At 55.0% G+C, this 19,604-nt stretch overlaps 1 protein-coding gene across 2 annotated transcripts; it reads left to right on the top strand.

Moving 5' to 3' along the window:
• Nucleotides 1–14,463: 14,463 nt before the first annotated feature.
• LOC103643872 (phosphatidylinositol 4-phosphate 5-kinase 2) lies at nucleotides 14,464–18,713 on the top strand. 2 transcript variants are annotated; one of them, XM_008667053.4, is made up of 8 exons: nucleotides 14,464–15,835; nucleotides 15,930–16,103; nucleotides 16,205–16,370; nucleotides 16,687–16,797; nucleotides 16,874–17,067; nucleotides 17,144–17,274; nucleotides 17,382–17,445; nucleotides 17,861–18,713. In XM_008667053.4, exons 1-8 carry the CDS (start codon nucleotides 14,892–14,894, stop codon nucleotides 18,138–18,140), a joined length of 2,064 nt encoding a protein of 687 aa, XP_008665275.1. In that variant the 5' UTR covers nucleotides 14,464–14,891; the 3' UTR covers nucleotides 18,141–18,713. The 2 variants fall into 2 exon arrangements, with proteins under 2 accessions (XP_008665275.1, XP_008665274.1); XM_008667052.4 differs by having other exon boundaries at nucleotides 17,352–17,445.
• Nucleotides 18,714–19,604: the final 891 nt, after the last annotated feature.

Below are 19,604 nucleotides of genomic sequence, written 5' to 3'. Positions count from 1 at the left end.
GTGGCGTACCTTTTTTGACGCGGTCATTATGGCGAAGGCGAAGCGTCGCTCGCTTCTCCTGCCAGAGGCGCCGCCTGTCCCGCCGCGGAGTTAATGCGACGGGGCGAGTGGTTCGCGGGGCGGCCGTTGTGCGTGCGCGAGCCGTTCGAGGAACAGAACACGGGCGCGCCGTCTTCACGCCGTGAGAGAGGGTTCTCTCGCTGCCCCTGGATGGGACGTGAGCTTGGCTGACGACGTGACCGCTGCTCCTGCCCGCCTGCCACCGCCATTACCGTCGGCCCATTTTTGGTCGTATTGACCGTCGCGCCTGGCTGGCACTGCTGGGTCATACGCAGGGTTGCCTCGAGTCGCGGTACTGGTTCCGTAGTCGAGGAGGCGTGGTAGTGGTGCGAGTGGCGGTGCAGTTGCTTGCACGTAGCAACCGACGCGCCGGTTGCATGGCGCGTGGGCCTGGGCCTCCATGCTGGGTGCGTTGGAAGTCGGAGGGGTGCGCCCACTTGGCGCGGTTGCATGCCGCCTGCATGGCTGCCCGCCCTTTCACCCGCTGGTCTGGGCAAAAGTGGAGGAATGCTCGTAATCGTTGGGCGGTTGCATGCACCGCGCGCGGTGGTTTGGCTTCTTCTGCTCTGGGCCAGCTTGCATGACGCGTGGGACCCAGCCCCCGCGCCGTAGGGGGAGGATCTTGGAGCGTGTTGGAGAAGACTCAGCCCACGACGGCTGGGGACGCAAGTAGGGAGAGTCGCCTTTAAAAGGAGGGTGACCCCCTTGGAAGGCGACCATGTCTTCGCGCTCCCTTATGCATCGTGTCTTTCCACCTTCTGAGCCCCCGGATGGGGAACACCCGCAATCCTCTCGACTTGCCGTTGGAGGAACGCAACTTCGTGGAAGTTGGTACCTTTCAGCCATCGTTCGGCTTCAAGGATTTTCATCAGGCAGCCCGGCTGCACCCCCTCGCCGGCGGTCACCCAAGACGGTGACCACCAGCCCCTGGGTGGGGAGAAGCAAGTCGGGCTGCGATCTTGGTCCCACCCTCAGCTTCAAGGATGTTCATCATCCTTGCTAGGGTGGAGGCCGGGCTGAGCCAGAGCTCTACCTCCCGCGCGGGTTCGTGGGTCAGCCTCTCCTTCAGCATTCAAGGGAGAGGGCGCTCACTGGCCCTGCGAGAGGGGCGGACTTCGACAACGCGGGGCTGGTCGACGGCGGGCGTCGTCAGCTTCAGCATGTTGGGCTCGCCGGCTTGGCTCCCGATGCCCCCTCCCGCCGCAAGGGCAGTTGTCGCGCCGTGCGCACGGGAGGACCGCCCAAGACGTCGCGCGTAGCTAGGGCGGCGTTCGTGTTCTAGGGTCATCCTGCCTTTGCACCGGTACGGCGCCTCCGCGCGGAGGTCGGTGCCCCGCTCGTCCGGAAGGATCCGAGTGGGGATCTGCCGATGGGCTGACGGTTCCTGTCGTCGGTGCCGAGGTGGATGCGGCTCGAGAAGTCCCCGTCGCCGATGGGATCACCGCCACCATCCGCGCTCCGGGCCTCCGGCTCTTTGTACTTGTCCTCGCCCCTCGAGCGTCAGCGTGGGCGAGGGCAAGGTTGCAGCGGCGTCCGCCCTGAGGCCATCGATGCTGCAGTTCGGGCACCCAGAGCGGGGGTCGTTGTCGCTGCTGCCGGAGCGGGCGACGGTGAGCCACCCGTCGGCCTTCTGTTGCTCCGCAGGCCCCCCAATCATGTGGGGTTGTTTGTACCTGCGGAGGTGGAACCGGGGTTCCGCTTGTAATGGCACCTTGAATGTCGGTCTTCTGTTCATTGTGGCTGTCGGGGCCTGAACATGTATGTATTTTCGGCGCGGAGCCATGTTTTTTCCTCATTTTCGAGCACTAAGACTCGCCTGTTGGTTATCTGAACCGCTTCACCAAGCGTGAGTCGCCTCGTGCGAAGGTGACGAGTGAGGTATCCGTATCCCGGAGGAGTAGGAGTCCCTCGGCTCGGTAGGCCTTGCTGTCCGAGGCTTCTCTTGCTTAGTTAAAGGAACCCCTCGGTCGCTCTTCGATGAGCCGAAGCCGGGGGTAGCGGTGTCAGCTCGAACAGAGGCAGAGTTGGCTTCGAAAAGAAGACTTGGTCGGCCGGAGCCTGGCCGGGTCGTCCGCTGGCGGGACCGACGCCGGAGTTGAGTTGCCGAGGCCACGGGCCGGGCTTATGTCTTCGGGGGACAGCCGGCCGAGGCCTCGGGGTGGCCGGCCGAGCCGTCTGCTCGAGCCGGATTCCTGGAGAAGACCCTGGCGGCGATGGCCTGGGCGTGGTGTTGATGTCGTCCTTTAGAGTGGAGATCCTCCGACCGCGTCGCCGTCCAAGGCTAGGTCGGAGCTCGCCGAAGGTGTAGTTGACGCCGAGGGTGCTGCTGCTCCCTTCAACTGTCAAGATCCGAGCCTGCAGGATTGGATTATCTTGTAGTGTGTGTATGTTTTCTGCGGACGCCGAGGCCCAAACATACCATCGTCGTGTTGTAAAGCTGCGTTTCTTTTCCCCTTGTTTCGAGTATCTGGACTTGTTTGTCGGTAACAGAATTGTTTGTGCGAGCGAGAGTTGCTTTTCACGAAAGGTGATGAGTGAGGTATCCGTATCCCGGAGGCATAGGAATCCCTCGGCTCGGTCGGCCTTGCCACTTACACGCACTCTTACTCGTCCATAGAGTTCTGTCACCGACAGTCGAGAAGGCCCGAAAAATCGTTCCGGCAGAGGAGCTTTCGAGCGCGAAGACTTGTTCGGTCCACGGAATCACTTATCCGAGCGCGAGTTACTTATCGCAGAAGGTGATGAGTGAGGTATCCGTATCCCGGAGGCGTAGGAGTCCCTCGGCTCGGTCAGCCTTGGCTGCTTACGTGTACTCCGTCGTTTTCAGGATCCACTTTCGAAGTAGTCGAAAAGCACGAAAGACATTCTGGCGAAAAAGATCTTTTTCCGAGGAAAATTTTGGCACAGAGGGGGTTCCCCCCTTTTAGCCCCCGAGGGAGGGTCGGGCTTTGCCGAGGCAAGGCTGACCCTTCCTTGATGACTAAACTTTGCGTGGGAACGAGGCATACGAACAACTTGAAAGCATCTTAAGGGTAGAAGCGACGTAGCTGTTGGATGTTCCAAGCGTTGCTGTAGACCTCGCCTTGACTGTTGGCTAGCTTGTACGTTCCGGGCTTCAGAACTTTGGCGATGACGAATGGCCCTTCCCAGGGAGGCGTGAGCTTGTGCCGCCCTCGAGCGTCTTGTCGCAGCCGAAGCACCAGGTCGCCCACCTGGAGGTCTCGGGACCGAACCCCACGGGCGTGGTAGCATCGCAGGGACTGCTGGTACCGCGCCGAGTGTAGTAAGGCCATGTCCCGAGCCTCTTCCAGCTGGTCAAGTGAGTCTTCTCGACTAGCTTGATTGCTTTGGTCGGCGTAGGCCCTCGTCCTCGGGGAACCGTATTCTAAGTCTGTGGGCAAGATGGCCTCGGCCCCATAGACTAGAAAGAACGGTGTGAAGCCCGTGGCTCGGCTCGGTGTTGTCCTCAGACTCCAGATCACCGAGGGGAGTTCCTTCATCCACCGCTTGCCGAATTTGTTGAGGTCGTTGTAGATCCGAGGCTTGAGTCCTTGTAGAATCATGTCGTTGGCACGTTCTACCTGCCCATTCGTCATGGGGTGGGCCACGGCGGCCCAGACCACCCGGATGTGGTGATCCTCACAGAAGTCCAGGAACTTTCTGCCGGTGAACTGGGTGCCGTTGTCGGTGATGATGGAGTTCGGGACCCTAAAGCGATGGATGATGTTGGTGAAGAACGCCACTGCCTGTTCGGACCTGATGCTGTTTAGGGGTCGGACCTCGATCCACTTGGAGAATTTGTCGATGGCGACCAGCAGGTGCGTGTAGCCCCCGGGTGCCTTCTGCAAGGGACCGACTAGGTCCAGACCCCACACAGCAAACGACCAGGTGATGGGTATTGTCTGCGGGGCCTGAGCAGGCAGGTGGGTCTGCCTTGCGTAGAACTGACACCCTTCGCAGGTGCGGACAATTCTAGTGGCGTCGGCCACCGCCGTCGGCCAGTAGAAACCTTGTCGGAAGGCGTTTCCAACAAGGGTTCGAGGTGTTGCGTGATGGCCGCAAGCCCCCGAGTGTATCTCTTGTAGGAGCTCCTGACCTTCGGCGATGGAAATGCATCGCTGGAGGATGCCCGAGGGGCTGCGGTGGTAGAGCTCCTTCCCGTCTCCCAGCAAGACGAACGACTTGGCGCGCCGCGCCAACCGCCGAGCTTCGGCTCGGTCGAGGGGTAGCTCTCCTCGGTGGAGATATTGCAGGTACGGGGTATGCCAGTTTCGATTGGGCGTGACCCCGCTTCGCTCCTCCTCGACGCGCAGTGCCTCACCCTCGGGGGCCGAGGGTAGCTCAGGCCGAGCCGAGGGTACCTTGGACTGAGCCGAGGGTGCCTCGGGCTGGGCCGAGGCCTTCTCGGGCTCGAGCGTGTCGTCGGTCTTGACAGAGGGTTGATGCAGGTCTCGGGAGAAGACGTCCGGGGGAACCGTTGTTCGCCCCGAGGCTATTTTAGCCAGCTCGTCCGCAGTCTCGTTGTAGCGTCGGGCGATGTGGTTGAGCTCGAGCTCGTAGAACTTGTCTTCCAGGCGTCGAACCTCATCGCAGTATGCTTCCATCTTCGGGTCGCGGCAGTGGGAGTTCTTCATGACTTGGTCGATGACGAGCTGCGAGTCACCACGAGCGTCGAGGCGTCGGACCCCTAGTTCGATGGCGATGCACAAACCGTTGACCAGAGCCTCGTACTCAGCCACATTGTTGGACGCCGGGAAGTGGAGGCGCGGCACGTAGCATAGGTGCTTCCCGAGGGGCGAGATGAAGAGCAGGCCTGCGCCTGCACCTGTCTTCATCAGCGACCCGTCGAAGAACATGGTCCAGAGTTCCGGTTGGATCAGAGCTGTTGGGAGCTGGGTGTCGACCCATTCAGCCACGAAGTCCGCAAACACCTGGGACTTGATGGACTTCCGAGGGGCGAACGAGATCGTCTCGCCCATGATTTCCTCCGCCCACTTTGCAATTCTACCCGAGGCCTCGCGTCACTGGATGATCTCCCCCAGGGGGAAGGATGACACCACAGTTACCGGTTGAGACTCGAAGTAGTGTCGCAACTTCCGCCGCGTCAGGATCACCGCGTACAGCAGCTTCTGAATTTGTGGGTAGCGGATCTTGGTCTCGGACAGTACCTTGCTGATGAAGTAGACTGGCCTCTGGACGGGCAATGCATGCCCCTCTTCTCGTATCTCAACCACAATCGCGGCGCTAACCACCTGAGTGGTCGCGGCGATGTAGATCAAGAGGGCTTCTCCGGCAGCGGGGGGCACCAAGATGGGCGCGTTTGTAAGGAGCGCCTTCAGGTTCCCGAGGGCTTCCTCGGCCTCAGGGGTCCAAGTGAAGCACTCGGCCTTCCTTAAGAGGCGGTACAGAGGCAGACCTCTTTCACCGTGGCGCGAGATGAAGCGGCTCAGAGCCGCAAGGCATCCCGTGACTCTCTGTACGCCTTTCAAGTCCTTGATGGGCCCCATGCTGGTGATGGCCGCGATCTTCTCCGGGTTGGCCTCGATGCCCCGCTCGGAGACGATGAACCCCAAGAGCATGCCTCGGGGAACCTCGAAGACACACTTTTCGGGATTGAGCTTCACGCCTTTCGCCTTGAGACATCAGAATGTCACTTCAAGGTCGGAAAGGAGGTCGGAGGCTTTCCTCGTCTTGACTACGATGTCATCGACGTAGGCCTCGACCGTCCGGCCAATGTGTTCGCCGAACACATTGTTCATGCACCGTTGTTACGTTGCACCCGCATTCCTCAAGCCGAACGGCATGGTAACATAGCAGTACATGCCGAAGGGTGTGATGAAAGAGGTCGCGAGCTGGTCGGACTCTTTCATCCTAATCTGGTGATACCCTGAGTAGGCATCGAGGAAAGACAGGGTTTCGCACCCAGCAGTGGAATCCACGATTTGATCGATGCGAGGCAGAGGATAGGGAACTTTCGGACATGCTTTGTTTAGACCAGTGTAGTCTACACACATCCGCCATTTCCCTCCTTTCTTTCTCACAAGAACAGGGTTGACAAGCCATTTGGGATGAAATACCTCTTTGATGAACCGTGTCGCCGTTAGCTTGTGGATCTCCTCGCCTATGGCTCTCTGCTTTTCTTCGTCGAATCGGCGCAGAGGCTGCTTCACGGGTCGGGCTCCAGCTCGGATATCCAGCGAGTGCTCGGCGACATCCCTCGGTATGCCGTGCATGTACGAGGGACTCCACGCGAAAACGTCGGCGTTTGCACGGAGAAAGTCGACGAGCACTGCTTCCTATTCGGGATCGAGCTCGGAGCCGATCCGGATCTGCTTGGAGGCGTCGCTGCTGGGGTCGAGAGGGACGGATTAAACCATCTCTGTCGGCTCGAAGTTGCCGGCGTGGCGCTTCACGTCTGGCGCCTCCTTAGAGAGGCTCTCTAGGTCGGCGATGAGGGCCTCGGATTCGGCGAGGGCCTCGGCGTACTCCACGTCGCATTCGTACGCGTGTCGGTACGTGGGGCCGACGGTGATGACCCCGTTGGGGCCCGACATCTTGAGCTTGAGGTAGGCGTAGTTGGGGACGGCCATGAACTTTGCGTAGCATGGTCTCCCCAGCACGGCATGGTAGGTTCCTCGGAACCCGACCACCTCGAACGTGAGGGTCTCCCTTCGGAAGTTGGAGGGCGTCCCAAAGCAGACGGGTAGATCGAGTTGCCCGAGGGGCTGGACGCGTTTCCTGGGGATGATCCCGTGGAAAGGCGCAGCGCCTGCCCGGACCGAGGACAGATCGACCCGCAGGAGCCCGAGGGTCTCGTCGTAGATGATGTTGAGGCTGCTGCCTCCGTCCATGAGGACCTTGGTGAGCCTGACGTCGCCGATGACGGGGTCGACAACGAGCGGGTATTTCCCCGGGCTCGGCACGCGGTCGGGGTGGTCGTCTCGGTCGAAGGTGATGGGCTTGTCGGACCAGTCTAGGTAGACTGGCGCCGCCACCTTTACCGAACAGACCTCCCGACGCTCTTGCTTGCGGTGCCGAGCCGAGACATTCGCCACTTGCACACCGTAGATCATGAAGCAGTCGCGGACCTCGGGGAACCCTCCTGCCTGGTGATCTTCCTTCTTGTCGTCGTCACGAGCCCTGCCACCCTCCGCGGGTGGTCCGGCCTTGTGAAAGTGGCGCCGAAGCATGGCGCACTCCTCAAGGGTGTGCTTAACGGGCCCCTGATGATAGGGGCACGGCTCCTTGAGCATCTTGTCGAAGAGGTTGGCACCTCCGGGAGGTTTCTGAGGGTTCTTGTACTCGGCAGCGGCGACAAGGTTCGCGTCGGCGGCGTCGCGTTTCGCTTGCGACTTCTTCTTGCCTTTCTTCTTGACGCCGCGCTGAGTAGACGCATCAGGGACATCTTCCGGTGGGCGGCCGTGGGGCTGCTTGTCCTTCCGGAAGATAGCCTCAACCGCCTCCTGGCCAGAGGCGAACTTGGTGGCGATGTCCATCAGCTCGCTCGCCCTGGTGGGGGTCTTGCGACCCAGCTTGTTCACCAGGTCGCAGCAGGTGGTGCCGGCGAGGAACGCGCCGATGACATCTGAATCGGTGATGTTGGGCAGCTCGGTGCGCTGCTTCGAGAATCGCCAGATGTAGTCCCGGAGAGACTCTTCCGGCTGCTGTCGGCAGCTTCGGAGATCCCAGGAGTTTCCAGGGCGCACATATGTGCCCTGGAAGTTGCCAGCGAAGGCCTGGACCAGGTCGTCCCAGTTGGAGATCTGCCGCGGAGGCAGGTGCTCCAGCCAGGCCCGAGCGGTATCGGAGAGGAACAGGGGGAGGTTGCGGATGATGAGGTTGTCGTCGTCCATTCCACCCAGTTGACAGGCCAGCCGGTAGTCCGCGAGCCACAGTTCCGGTCTCATCTCCCCCGAGTACTTTGCGATAGTAGTCGGGGTTCGGAACCGGGTCGGGAACGGCGCCCGTCATATGGTGCGGCTGGAAGCCTGCGGACCGGGTGGTTCGGGCGAGGGACTCCGATCCTCCTCGCTGTCGTAGCGTCCCCCACGCCTGGGGTGGTAGCCTCGGCGCACCCTCTCGTCGAGGTGGGCCCGACAGTTGCGGTGGTGGTGCTCGTTGCCGAGGCGACCCGGGGCCGCAGGCGCTGTGTTGCGCGTGAGCCCGGTGTGGAACGAGGCTTCCCGCATGAATCGGGAAGTCGCGGCGCGATGTTCCGAGGGGTACCCCTACCTTCGGGAGGTGGAGCTTTCGGCCCGTCGGACTGCGGCGTCCTCCAGGAGATTCTCGAGCTCTCCCTGGATACGCCGCCCCTCGGTGGTTGATGGCTCCGGCATCGCGTGGAGAAGCATTGCTGCTGCAGCCAGGTTCTGGCCGACTCCACTGGAAGTCGGTGGTGGCCTTACCCTGACATCGTCGACGATGCGGTGCTGGATACCCTGGGGTAGATGACGCACTTCTCCGGCCGAAGGTTGGCCCGCCCATTCCTGCCCGATGTCCCAGCGGATCGGCTCAAGTGTTCCTGCTCCCTCGTCGAGCCTGGCCTGCACCCCGCGGATTTGCTCGAGCTATGGGTCATGACCCCCGCCGGAACGGGGACCACAGCTAGCTCCCGTAGGATGTCAACGCGAGGCACAGGCCTAGGGAGGTCACCGTTCTCCGGCATACCAAGATGGTTGCCTTCGTTGGGACCCCCTAGATCGACGTGGAAACATTCACGACTTGGGCCGCAGTCCTCGTCGCCGAGGCTGCGGCTACCGTCAGAACAATCGGAAAGGCAGTAGTCGCACACGGTCATAAAGTCCCGCATGGCACTGGGGTTGCCAAGTCCGGAGAAATCCCAACAGAAGTCGGGCTCGTCATCTTCCTCGGACCCTGAGGGCCCGTAGGTCGAGACGTCCGTCAGCCGGTCCCAGGGTGACCGCATACGATACCCCAGAGGGTTGGGACTCGCCTCTATGAGAGCGTCCACCAAAGCAAAGTCGCTTGGTGGGTCGAGGCTGAATCCAAAAGGCGTGAGATGGGAACCGGTTGGTACCTCTTGGTCGACGGGCGGTGATGAAGTCACGTCAGGGGCTGACTGCACCGTCGTCTCAGGTACGAGGGTGACGCCCAGCAAGTCCTTCGCGAGCGTGCTGGCGTCGTCCGTTGGCTTGGGACTGGCGTGTTGCGGGGAGACGGCGCTCGTCTTCGTCTCAGACGCGAGGTCGATGCCCGACGTGCCCCCCGTTGGGGCGCCGGCGCCGTCGACTCGCTCGACAGCTGACGAGGTGCTGCCTCCTGCTTGGCCTTGGTTGCCCCGCCTCCTCCTCCGTTGGCGGGGGAGGGGACGGGGCAAGCTCGAATGTTGTTCTTCCACCACGCGGGGAAGACGTCGTCGATTTCGCCGCCGGCGGGCGGGCTGTCGGCCGCCATTGTCGCTGTCGCGCGGCGGGGGAAGGAGTATCATGTCGTAGCTGCCGTCGAGGGACATGAACTCAAGACTCTCGAAACGGAGCACCGTCCCGGGCCGGAAAGGTTGCTGGAGACTGCCCATCTGGAGCTTGACGGGAAGCTGTTCGTCAACACGCAGCAGGCCCCTACCTGGCGCGCCAACTGTCGGCGTTTTGAACCCGGGGGGTCCCTGGACCGACGAGTAAATTATCGCCGCGTGCCCCAGCCCAGATGGGTCGGCGCGAGACGGAGCGCGAAGGGGGAAAGCAGCCGGAGACGGGTGTGAGAGGTGGAATCCCGTGGCCTTCGTGTTTGTCCTACGCCCTGGTCGGGTGCGCTTGCAGTAGGGGGTTACAAGCATCCACGCGGGAGGGAGCGAGCGGCCTCACGCGAGCGTTGTCCCGTCCTTCTCCGTGCGGCCAACCCTCGTAAGAGGGCACTGGTCCTTCCTTTTATAGGCGCAAGGAAAGGATCCAGGTGTACAATGGGGGGTGTAGCAGTGTGCTAACGTGTCTAGCGGAGGAGAGCTAGCGCCCTAAGTATATGCCATCGTGGCAGCCGGAGAGGTTTTGGCACCCGGTTCGTGTGATGTCGTGGCCGTCGGAGGAGCGCCGGAGCCTGGCGGAAGGACAGCTGTCGGGGCTGTCGAGTCCTTGCTGACGTCCTCTTGCTTCCGTAAGGGGGCTGAGAGCCGCCGTCGTCATAGAGCGTGTGGGGCGCCATCATTACTTGTCTGGCGGAGCGAGCCAAATGGGACACCGATCTTGTTCCCCGTAGCCTGAGTCAGCTTGGGGCAGGGTAATGATGGCACCTCCTGTTGACGTGGTCGGTCTGTGCCCTAGGTTGGGCGAGGTGGAGGCTCCTCCGAGGTCGAGGTCGAGTCTGTCTTCCAAGGTCGAGGTCGAGTCCGAGCCCCCGGGTCGGACGAGGCGGAGACCGTCGGCTGATGCCAGGGCTGAGTCCGAGCCCTGGGGTCGGGCGAAGCGGAGTTCTTCGTCCTTCGGGGCTGAGCCCGAGTCCGAGCCCTGGGGTCGGGCGAGGCGGAGTTCGTCGTCTTCCGGGGCTGAGCCCAAGTCCGAGCCCTAGGGTCGGGCGGAGCGGAGTTCGTCGTCTTTCGGGGCCGAGCCTGAGTCCGAGCCCTGGGGTCGGGCGAGGCGGAGTTTGTCGTCTTCCGGGGCTGAGCCCGAGTCCGAGCCCTGGGGTCGGGCGGAGCGGAGTTCGTCGTCTTCCGGGGCTGAGCCCGAGTCCGAGCCCTGGGGTCGGGCGGAGCGGAGTTCGGCGTCTTCCGGGGCTGAGCCCGAGTCCGAGCCCTGGGGTCGGGCGAAGCGGAGTTCGCCGTCTTCCGGGGCTGAGCCCGAGTCCAAGTCCTGGGGTCGGGCGAAGCGGAGTTTCCTATGGCACCTGAGGCCGGACTTGACTGCTGTCAGCCTCACTCTGCCGAGTGGCACAGCAGTCGGAGCGGCGCAGGCGGCGCTGTCCTCTTGTCAGACCGGTCAGTGGAGCGGCGAAGTGACTGCGATCACTTCGGCTCTGTCGACTGGGGGGCGTGCATCAGGATAAAGGTGTCAGGCCACCTTTGCATTAAATGCCCCTGCGATTTGGTCGGTTGGCGTGGCGATTTGGCAAAGGTTGCTTCTTGGTGAAGACTGGGCCTCGGGCGAGCCGAAGGTGTGTCCATTGATGGAGGGGGGCCTCAGGCGAGACGTAGTTCCTCCGGGGTCGGCTGCCCTTGCCCGAGGCTGGGCTCGGGCGAGGCGTGATCGCGTCCCTTGAATGGACCGATCCTTGACTTAATCGCACCCATCAGGCCTTTGCAGCTTCGTGCTGATGGGGGTTATCAACTGAGATTTAGGAGCCTTGAGGGTACCCCTAATTATGGTCCCCGACAAGTATACATACCGATCTCACCACCACAGCAAACAGCTATGGGGCCCCACAGAAAAATAGGGATTTATGTGGGTTATCAATCTCCGCCGATTATTAAATACTTAGAACCTCTAACAGGGGATCTATTTACAGCCCGGTTTGCTGATTCAATATTTAATGAGGAACATTTCCCGACATTAGGGGGGAGAATTAGTGTACCAAAAAGAATGCCGCGAAATAAATTGGGATACAAATAGAATCTCTTCCTCAGATCCACGTACAAATGAAACTGAACTTCAAGTTAAAAGATAATTGGTTTGCAAAATTTTGCAAATCAACTGCCAGATGCATTTACTGATTATAAAGGAGTTATTAAATCTTTAATTCCTGCAAGAAATGCTACTGCCCGAGTGGAGGTACCAAAGAAAACCACCTCAACCCCTAATACAGGCAAGAGGGGGAGAGACATGGCTACGAAGCAAAATCAATCTGTTGAAAAACAGAGAAAGATAGTAAATGCACATCAATCTAAAATTAGTAAAAGTGGAATAAATCCACAGCCCTCTTCAAGTGCACATAGTAATGAACAAGGGCCATCGGAAAACACAAGGATCATTGATAAGGGAAATCTTGATGAATCTTTGAAAATAAATGAACTTGCCACAAACTACATCGAAACTGGAAAATCATATGATAGAAAGTCTACTATTGTCGACATATATTTTTCTGAACAAATTGCTGATATTAAAAATGATCCAGATCCAAAATCCATGGTTGAGTGCAAAAAGCGCTCGGACTGGAATCAGTGGAAAGAAGCAATACAAACAGAAATTGCCTCGCTTTATAAAAGAAAAGTATTCTCGAAAGTCATGTCAACACATCGTGGTGTCTTCCCTGTTGGATACAAATGGTTCTTCATTCGAAAACGAAATGAGAAAAATGAAGTGGTGAGATACAAAGCAAGGCTAGTAGCACAAGGTTTTTCGCAAAAACCTAGAATAGATTATACAGAAACCTATTCCCCAGTGATGAGTGGCATCACTTTCCGATATTTAATATCTCTAGCAGTACAAAATCATCTATCTATGCAGTTGATGGACGTCGTGACCGCATACATATATGGGTCATTAGATTCAAATATATACATGAAGGTTCCGAATGGAATAAATGTACCGGATCCAAAGGCAAATCGTAACATGTATTGTGTAAAATTGTAAAAGTCATTGTATGGCTTAAAACAATTAGGGCGTGTGTGGTACAAACGCTTAAGTATTTTCCTTTCCAAAAAGGGATACACTAATAATGATGGTTGTCTATGTGTTTCCATTAAGAAATCCACATCAGGTTTTTGCATCATATCAGTATATGTTGATGATCTTAACATCATTGGAAGTGATATTGATATAAATGAAGCACGTCATCATCTAAAGACGGAATTTGAAATGAAAGATTTGGGTAAAACCAAATTTTGCTTAGGTTTACAACTTGAGCATTTGCCCTGTGGCATATTCGTATATCAAGAAGCCTATGTCCAAAAAATATTGGAGAAGTTTAATATGGATAATTCATATCCCTCCAAAACTCCTATGGTTGTGAGATCTCTTGACATGGAGAAAGACCCATTCCGACCTAGAGAGGAGAAAGAAGAGATTTTGGGTTCAAATTACCCATATCTAAGTGCAATTGGTGCGCTTATGTATTTAGCAAATAGTACCCGGCCGGACATTGCATTTGCAGTGAATCTACTTGCAAGATACAGTGCTGCTCCTACTAAACGTCATTGGACAGGAGTAAAACATATCCTTAGATATCTCAATGGTACAAGAGATTTTGGTCTTTTCTACGAAAGAGGCCAAGACTCGACTTTAATTGGATATACAGATGCTGGCTATCTTTCAGATCCTCATAATGTCAGATCTCAAACAGGCTTTGTTTATTTATATGGTGGAACAACTATCTCTTGGAAATCAACCAAACAAACTTTGGTAGCCACTTCCACAAATCATTCTGAAATAATTGCTTTATATGAAGCTTCCAAAGAATGTGTATGACTTCGTAGAATGATTAATCATATACTACAATCTTGTGGTATAGGTTCTATAGAATCACCTACCATTATCTATGAAGATAATGCAGCTTGTGTTATTCAGATGGAAATTGGTTATATTAAGAGCAATATCACTAAGCATATAGCTCCAAAATTATTTTTCCCTCATGAATTACAAAAGGATGGAGAAATAAATATATTGCAGACTAAATCATGCGACAATCTCGCAGATTTATTCATTAAGTCCCTACCGTACTCCACATTTTCAAAATATGTTGAAGGTATAGGTATGAGAAGACTTAGAGATCTGCAAAATTCAGGGGGAGTAACTCTCACCGATACATAACAAGTTCACATCATATTGCACTCTTTTCTTTATGCGGTTTTTCTCTCACAAAGAGTTTTTATCATATAAAGTTTTTAATGAGACAATATTAATACAAGCGTATACCATATCACTCTTAATTTTCCCACAGGGTTTTTGTAAGGTGATATGAGGTATAGTAGAAATTTTAAATGCAGGATTTTCATTTGATGGACTCAATCAAGGGGGAGTATTAAGGAAAAAATGATTTCGTCCACGTCAGCAATCCGGAGGAGGAAACACACTTAATATCAAAGGTGGAGATTAACAAGATCGACGGTCATTAGTTAATAAGATTAGTGTTAATAATATTCCTTTATGTAAATCATGTTCCCGAACAGGCACCCCTCTCCCTCTCTCCTACGACGAGGAAACCGTCCTTAGCGAATGGACAAGTTTTCTGTCATTTCACTATGTATAAATACACACCATCATTGAATGAAAAGGATACGCATCATTTGCTTGAGTCCCTTCGTTTTCTGACAGGGGCGGAGAGTGCCCCTGGCGGCAGCGTGGTGGGGTAATGAGTTGTGGCCTGTCTCGAACTGTTCCGCAGTCTCGACTCAAACCCAACCAGTCCATGTCTCGATGAGACGATGACCATCCCCTCCCCTCCAAAAAAATAAAACGCCCATGCATATATCCAAATAAAGAAACCCAACCATAAAATCCGGTTTTGCCCCAAACCGTCGCGGACGACGACGGGTCCACTCGTGACTCGTGCCCCCGTGGCCCCACCACCAAATGTGAACTGGCCGCAGGAGATCCGCGACTCCGCGTGGCGAGCCGCTCGTTGCACGCCAGAGGAGCCGCGCTGATCTTAGCGAGATGTTGTTGGGACAGCTAGGTAAAAGCCACCCCCCTCGGGCCTCGGCCTCTCGCTCCTCTTCCATTGTATAATCCTCTTCCCTCCTCCACCCACTTCACCTGGCACACTAGTGGCCACTGCACTGGTAGTAGTAGCCCAGTACTGGCACCGCTCTAGCCCAGATCAAAGCTCGGGAGAAGAGGGAGAGGAGGTAGTGCAACATAAATCCCGAGTCCCACCAAATCGCAAGTCCTAGCAGCTTCCGGTCTGCAACTGCAACGCCGCGGGCTTGAGTGCGAGAGTGCGCGTGGGGGATGAGGCGGGTGGCACCGGCGATGACCGCCGCCAGCAGCGCTGCTGGCGGCGAGGAGACGGCGGTGGTGGAGAAGACGCTGCTCAACGGGGACGTCTACCGCGGCGGCTCGCCGCACGGGAAGGGCAGGTACGTGTGGGCCGACGGCTGCATGTACGAGGGGAACTGGCGGCGGGGCAAGGCGTCCGGGAAGGGCCGCTTCTCGTGGCCGTCGGGCGCCACGTTCGAGGGGCAGTTCCGCAGGGGCCGCATCGACGGGCAGGGCGTGTTCGTCGGCCCAGACGGCGCCACCTACCGCGGCGCGTGGGTGGCGGACCGTCGCCACGGCCTGGGCAACAAGACCTACGCCAACGGGGACTGCTACGAGGGCCAGTGGCGCCGCAACCTCCAGGACGGCCACGGCCGGTACGTCTGGGCCAACGGCAACCAGTACATCGGGGAGTGGCGCGCCGGGGTGCTCTCCGGCCGCGGCGCGCTTATCTGTGCCAATGGCAGCCGCTACGACGGCGTCTGGGAGAACGGCGTGCCCAAAGGGTCAGGGGTCTTCACGTGGCCCACCGGCGGCTCCTGGCCTGGGAGCTCGGTAGACCTGCCGGCCATGAGCGCCACTTTCTTCGCGCCTCCTGGTGCTGTTGCTGTGAGTAGGAGGTCTTCTGTGGAGGGCGTGGGGGACAAGGCGACCCCGCGGATCTGCATATGGGAGTCGGAGGGCGAGGCTGGAGACATTACCTGCGACATCGTCGACGCGCTCGAGGCGTCTATGCCTATGCTCTTCAAGGAAGCCGCGGCTATCGCGGGTGGAGCAACTTACATGCGATCAGCCAGCGGAGTCCCACGCTGGGCGTCGGCGGTGGCAACCACGCCGCAGAGTAAACGACCCGGGCGGACCATATCCAAGCGACACAAGAATTACGAGCTTATGCTGCAGCTGCAATTAGGCATCATGTGAGGTTTTGGTAGCTCCGTGTTCTCACAATGTGGTCTGGTTTTTGGAGAGGATGTGCAAATGGAGGTTTTATTATGGTTCTGCATCCTGCAGGCATTCCGTGGGGAAGTCTTCGGCTGTGCCGATGCGAGAACTGGAACAGGGAGATTTTGATCCAAGGGAAAATGCTTTGTCCTGGACAGAGTTCCCACCAGAGGGTTCGAAGGCCACACTGCCGCATTCAACTGGGTACTTCTGCTGGAAGGACTACTGCCCCATGGTGTTCAGGTTTTTTGTCTTCGACTCCTGATCTACCATTTCATCTGTGTGTGCTGCCGTCTGCACATCTTCTCTATTAATTAACTCTGGTGTCGTATTCTGCATTGCAGGCATTTGAGGAAGTTGTTTGCTGTGGATACAGGGGATTACATGCTTTCGATCTGTGGCAATGATCCTCTGAGGGAGCTGTCTTCGCCTGGGAAAAGCGGGAGCTTCTTTTACCTTACCCAAGACGACCAATTCATGATTAAGACAGTGAAGAAATCAGAAGTCAAGGTAGCGTTTCTGTTTTCCATTGATGTGAACATGCTAATTATCTGCACGAAATTGTATACATACTTTGAAGTACTTAGAATTGTAGCTAGTTACTTAATTTCATTTTCTCTATTAAAATTGGATTGTGGAATTGGTATTAGATTGAGGAGATGGTTTTTTTTCTTGTCGAGCTCCATGTTGCCATGCCTAGTTATGTGTCGTTCTACACATGTTAAAAAAGTGCTACTAAAGTACCAAGTACAATTAGTTGCCAAGAAGAAACCTGTTTCTCCTGCTTTTGCGGAGGGGCTAATTTCCTGCTATTTCGTTGCTGTAGCTGCTACTTAAGATGTTAAATAGCTACTGCAAACATGTCGATCGATACAAGAACTCATTAATCACGAGGTTCTATGGTGTACACTGTGTGAAGCGCCATAATGGACAGAAGGTGTGATATCTAAAACAATTTTCTTTTAGCGCAAATTTTCACAACAGCCATAGTTCTAACACTTCTTTTTTTCTAGGTCCGATTCATTGTCATGGGTAATCTGTTCTGTTCTGAATACCAGATTCATCGCCGTTTTGATTTGAAAGGTTCATCATATGGACGAACAGCAGACAAGTTTGAAGATGAGATTGATGAGACAACTACACTCAAGGACTTGGACCTCAATTTTGTCTTCCGGTTGCAGAAATCTTGGTACACCGATCTCCATGAGTAAGTCCTTCTAAAACTTATAGCGCATCAATGATACTTTCACTGGAAGCTAATTCCTACAGAGTTAACTGTGCAGACAATTGAGACGAGACTGCGATTTCTTGGAATCAGAAGGGATTATGGATTACAGTTTCTTGATAGGAATTCACTTTTGTGATGACATCTCTGCCTCAAAGATGGGATCCTCTACTTTTACTGCTTCTCCAAGTAAGTCATGGCTTGTTTGATCTGGACCTTGACAGGGTCAGATACCTGTTATAATCGTTGTGTTGATCCTTAATCAGAGCGTTTAATCAAGAGTGAATCATTTCAAGGTGGTGGCACAACAGAGCTTTGCTTCTCAGATGATGCTTTTGATATGGTACCTGATTGCAGCCGGTATGTTACAGCATTTTATCTAGGGATCTATGCTCTGTTGCAATTTTTATGTATCACATTTGCATATCATCACTGCTGTTACCGGCATATCACTTTGCTTTATGTGATCTTAGAAATTGGATAGTCCATTCACTTCACCTACCATTTTATAATCGTCACAGTTTAGTTTTTTAATAAACTGAGAATCTAATATCTATAAACTAAGTCATAAACTAGTATGTTTGGAACCACCTCAATTTCTATAAACCAGTTTCTTAGAAATTTGGTGCTTCCAAACAGGGCCCTAGTTGTTCGCTTATGTGTATCAGAGAATGATATTTGCCTCTTCTAGTTAAAAACATCCAATGCTCCAGACCTCGAAATAATATAGTTTAGCTTGTTCTCTAATGTCCCCTGGCAACATCTTGTTTTTCAGGAAATCTTTGATTAGACTGGGCGCACACATGCCAGGCCGGGCAGAGCAAGCATCCAGAAGGAGCGGGTTCGTATTCCCAAACCAGACCGGCGAAGTGCACGACGTGATTCTCTTTTTCGGGATAATTGACATCCTTCAGGATTACAGCGTCAAAAAGCGGCTCGAGCATAGTTACAAGTCATTGCAGACAGACCCCAACTCGATCTCTGCCGTGGAACCCAAGCTCTACTCGAGGAGGTTTCAAGAGTTCATCGGCAGAATTTTCGTGGAAGATGGCTAACACGCATTGGGTACAGATTAACCGGTGGAGCAGCAGCTCATCGGCGGCTAGGTAACTAACCGTGAAGCCTCGGGTCAGCGGTGAAGGGGATCTGAGTTCGAAGCAAACTTGCCCCGAATTCTCTCCGAAAACCATTCGAGTGGCTGGATTTTTGAAGCGCAGCCATGGGATCGGATGGTTTTGTCTGTAAATTATGTGATTGGTTCTTCCGGCTACATTATAGCAGCAGTTTGTTTGTCCTCCTTAATTTAGTTGGAGGTTTTTTTATCTTCACCCCCCCCCCCCCCCCCCCCCCCCCCCCCCCCCCCCCCCTTCCCCTTCTGTATATCGGTCCGATGTGAAGAATCGGGCAGTGAGTTTTGTTTCCAGAAAGGATTATTTAAGGGCTTTATAGGGTGCATGGGATTGATGGACATATAATCCATGGATTATATGATACTTACAAGGCATTATATGTCCCTTGATCCCATCCAATCTGCATGTAACCAAAGTCATAAGGCTGCGGCAGGCAGTGAATAATAAGATCGTGTACAGATACACCTTGATCCTGGGAATGGGTGGATTAGAATTCAATTCAGCGTCGTCATGACCCGTGGGTCCCAGATCACGGCTTCTCCCTCTTCACCTTTGTGCTGTTTGTTTCTTTTCCCAGTGTTTATTGTATCTTGCCATAGCTTTTTTGCAGGCTCGAATGAGGTATGAGGAGAGACATCGGGGAAGCTTGCAACTCCTTGACCTGAGTGGGTGTGAATGTGTGATGTGTCAGAGAGAGAGAGAGAGAGAGAGAGAGATGAGTATTGGAAGTGGGAAAGAAGTGATAGAGGGTGGGGACATGAAAAGATGGGCACCGGGGCACAACACAACAGATAGTTACTAGATTGGAATGCTGATCTTGACTATCCTTTTCATACGTGTGAACGGCCAAACCTCGAAATCTCGAATCTCTTCGCTGATACCAGCAGCTAATTCTGTTTACCACAAAAAGTTTTCGGTCTCCGGTCCCCGAAGCGATCAGGGAATCAGGCCCCACACAGGGGCAGCCGGGTTCGTTTTTCCTGGGCTGCACCTGCACACGCGTCTCGAGCTTTGGCCGGCACGATTCGTGAGCTAAGGCTGTCTTCAACGGACCCTATGTTTACAGAAAGAAGTTTAAGAATAAAGGATCTGCTGAAGACGGATAGATAGATGGCCGGAGGCGTATTAGGGATAATGCCATCGTGCTGCTCCACTTACAAATAATTTATTTTGATCTAAGTAGGATCTAGTCTACTTGCCAGCAGATTACAGCACCTCAGTTGGAAATGCTCTCCCAACTTTTTTGGATTTTAGCCTTTTTCGGGTTTTTTTTTGCACAACTATGTCCTTTGCAGTTTCATTTCAAAAAATGTACCACAACTTCGGCGTCATCATCATTTGCGCCGAGGTAACGCACAACGACGCCAGTACCATTGGCGTCAACTTTTC

Source organism: Zea mays, chromosome 1 (assembly GCF_902167145.1).
Source record: "Zea mays cultivar B73 chromosome 1, Zm-B73-REFERENCE-NAM-5.0, whole genome shotgun sequence".
NCBI lineage: Eukaryota > Viridiplantae > Streptophyta > Magnoliopsida > Poales > Poaceae > Zea > Zea mays.
This window is presented reverse-complemented; position numbering and strand designations above follow the sequence as displayed.